Below are 3,270 nucleotides of genomic sequence, written 5' to 3'. Positions count from 1 at the left end.
TAAATGATGTTTGGGAAAACAAAAATTAGAGGGTTTAACAAGCACATAGAATGGAATTGAGAAAAGAGTTGAAAAGATAGCAGCTACTATGTTATAAGAGAAATTTAGTAGATGTATTCTATCAAAACTTTGGATGAGGATTCAAGGTTTCTAGCTGTTAAGCAGTTGAAAGGGGAAAAGGGAGGCGGAGGGAGAGAGGAAAGAAAGAAGGGAGAAAGGGAGGAAAGAACATACAAAAAATAAATTTTAAAGAAAGTCTAGAGTTTAAGAAACAATCTGACAGGTTTATAAAATTTCACTGAAATGGACAGCAAAATTATAATGATCTGCAGTTTCAATCAGGCCCCTCAAACATCTGTAGTTTTACTTTAAATGACTAAAGTGAAATACATCAGATTATGGAAAACGGGGAGGGTTTCCAGCAGTTGGCCAGTGTTCCAGGTGATGAATGCGATGAGCAATTCTTTTAAACAACCGATTTACTGCCAAGAGAGAAAAACATTAGAAGCTCATCCAAAAACTCATCTGCAATTAAGATTACGAGTGGCTGGCCACTCTGTACACCTTCCCCCTTCCTTACTAGAGACGTGACCCTACTCCTGGCAAACACTTCCACACAAAGGCCACCAAAGAACACCACCTCCTTCCCATAAACCCCTTTCCTTTGCCTTAAATATCACTACTAAACCTGCTTTACTCCTTCCTCCCTCCCTTTCCCCCTTCCTCCACCCTTTCTTTCTCTTTTTCCTCCTTTCCTCCCTCCCTACTTTTCTTTCTGCCCCAAATCATTGCTTTTTAAAAAACTACACCCAGTTCAACCCTTCTGCACTCAGCTACCCTACAGGCTCACTGAGTCAGACACAGGTGCTGGCCGGCGCATTGGCTAGCACCATCTGGCACCTGCGATTCATAGGTTCGTGGCCACTTTCCACCCGCAAAGAGGTGAGAGGAGCGGGAGGCAAAGAACACGCGGAGCTGGTGGGACCCAGTTCTTCGGAAACTTTCAGCTGGTCGCAACACTTCCCCAAACCGAAACTCTTTAATCATCCATCAAGCCAGAAAAGTACAGTGACCTCTGCCTAGCCTTTGGAATTGGAAAAGAGGCAAGCAGGAAAAGCGAGACCCGAGGTTCGCTCCTTTGCCTCCCTACTGCCCAACCACAGCGGGCGCAGAGCGGCAGCGCGGCCGGAAGGGGCCGCTGTTTGCTCAGAGCAGCCGCCCCGCCGCCGCCGCCGCGGTCCGCACCTCCCACGTCCCTGCTGGCCCAGCCTCGCCAAGTTCCTACAGCCCCCAGTCGAGCGAGCGCCGGGAACGAGCACCGCCCTGGTAGGAGCAGACGGCGCAGACCGGCCAGGCTGCCGCGCGAGTGGAAAGGCTCCTGGGAAACTCTCAAGGTTCCGGGACTTTGGAAAGGAGAGAGCTAGCAGTCCCCGCGCGCAAGTCTGCGAGTGAGTGCTCAGCTCGGCACCTGTTCCTCTCGCGCCACCGCCTTCCCACCCCTCGGACCCGAGCCTCCCGGGCGCCCGCCCGCCCCGGCGATGAATCCCTCGCTGGGCAACCAGACGGATGTGGCCGGCCTGTTCTTGGCCAACAGCAGCGAGGCGCTGGAGCGCGCGGTGCGCTGCTGCACCCAGGCGTCCGTGGTGACCGACGACGGCTTTGCCGAAGGCGGCCCGGACGAGCGCAGCCTGTACATCATGCGTGTGGTGCAGATCGCCGTCATGTGTGTGCTCTCGCTCACCGTGGTCTTCGGCATCTTCTTCCTTGGCTGCAACCTCCTTATCAAGTCCGAGGGCATGATCAACTTCCTGGTGAAAGACCGAAGACCGTCTAAGGAGGTGGAGGCGGTGGTCGTGGGGCCCTATTGACCGGCCCTCCGGCCCCCGCGGCGGCCGCCCCACACTCCCCACTTCGCCAGTCCGGCCGCGCCCCCTCACCATCCGAGACTGGGCGAAGCAAACCTGTCGGAGTCAATTATTTCTCTCGACTTCTGCCTTTCGGGATGAAACGACCTGTTTCTCGCTCGCTCTTTGAAAGTCCATATGCCTGGCTGTAGGAGGAGAGCGCTCTGACTCTGGACTCGGCAGCAAGAGGCAAGAAGAGGACGGTCGGAGCTCGAACTTTGGAAGCTGCGGCTAGCTTGGGATGCGGGGGAACCGACGGGGCGAAGGCCCTTCTCCACCCGCAGGTGGGCCAAGCTATGGGAGCAGGTAGAGAGGGCGGGCAGGGGAGAGACCCAGCGGCACCGAATGCCCGGGTGGCCTGGAAAGTGATCCGTGTATACGACACCTAACAAAACTAATGGGGACACAAATCCGTGTCGGGATTCGCGCCCATTCTCTCCCGCTTCTCCCAGCCCTGGCGGGAGAGGCGATAAATACCTTCTGATTGATTACAACGTGCCGTTTTAAGGGATTTTTGTGTTTGCTTGAATATAAATATTTGATAACTCCTTTTCTGCCCTAGTGGCCTGTTTGCCTGCCTGGGAGTTAGAGTTTTGTCATCGTGGGGAGAGGGTGGGGGGAGGGGGAGCCTGCGAATGTGAAAGGGGTGAGTTGTTTCTTTCATTGCATTCACAACTGGGTCTTTTGGAGAGGAGGGGCTGGCGCCCCTGCTGGCCCCCAGCAAAGACCCGAAGTAGAACTCATAGGTAGCTCGTGACTGTACGATTTACGCCAAAAAAAAAGTGCTCTTGACGTTCGTGACACCATTTTGACTTTTTTTTTTTTCTTGTTTAACATTTCCTTAATAAATGCAACATTTAAGTGTTTTGTTCCTGGCCTCCTGGTGGTCATTCTGCGCTCCCAGCAGAAGGGAACGGGCGTCGGCGGGAGTCGGGTTGCCGGCCCAGGGAATTGGCTTTGGAGAGCTGTGATTCTACTCGTGGATCACACCGAGGGACGAGACGGGAGGCCTAGAGGCCTGTGAGACATGGCCAAGCCTCAGACACAGGAGCCGTCTGGAGGCAGCATCCTTTGTTTTCTCGTACAGTTAATATTTTATATTTCATTTAGGCTGAGCTCTCCAGCCAGGCGAGCCGACAGGAGGGCCCAGAGGGAACATTACGCTTCCCTGCAGGGCTCCAGTGGGAACGCAGGGTTGTGCGGCTAATGAAAGGAAGAGAGGACTTGACCAGCTTTCAGGGAGGGCGTCTTTCCCCTGACCAACGTCAGCAAGACGGGATGCTGCTCAAAATAATTAATAAATAAATTATTTAAATGCGAGGAAAAGTAGCTGCTAAAAAGTACAGAGTGACGTTAATTCTCCCTG

At 53.5% G+C, this 3,270-nt stretch overlaps 1 protein-coding gene across 1 annotated transcript; it reads left to right on the top strand.

The window, feature by feature from the left end:
• The first annotated feature begins 1,354 nt into the window (after window positions 1–1,354).
• On the top strand, window positions 1,355–2,771 carry RPRM (reprimo, TP53 dependent G2 arrest mediator homolog). Its single transcript, XM_036254711.1, has one exon. It carries the CDS (start codon window positions 1,539–1,541, stop codon window positions 1,866–1,868), a length of 330 nt encoding a protein of 109 aa, XP_036110604.1. The 5' UTR covers window positions 1,355–1,538; the 3' UTR covers window positions 1,869–2,771.
• The last annotated feature ends 499 nt before the right edge of the window (window positions 2,772–3,270 follow it).

This window comes from Molossus molossus, unplaced genomic scaffold (assembly GCF_014108415.1).
Source record: "Molossus molossus isolate mMolMol1 unplaced genomic scaffold, mMolMol1.p scaffold_m16_p_11, whole genome shotgun sequence".
NCBI classification, from domain to species: Eukaryota; Metazoa; Chordata; class Mammalia; order Chiroptera; family Molossidae; genus Molossus; species Molossus molossus.
This window is presented reverse-complemented; position numbering and strand designations above follow the sequence as displayed.

Bases quoted from the DNA above. Each gene is read 5' to 3' on its own strand.
- RPRM (XM_036254711.1), top strand. From the start codon at position 1,539: ATGAATCCCTCGCTGGGCAACCAGACGGATGTGGCCGGCCTGTTCTTG.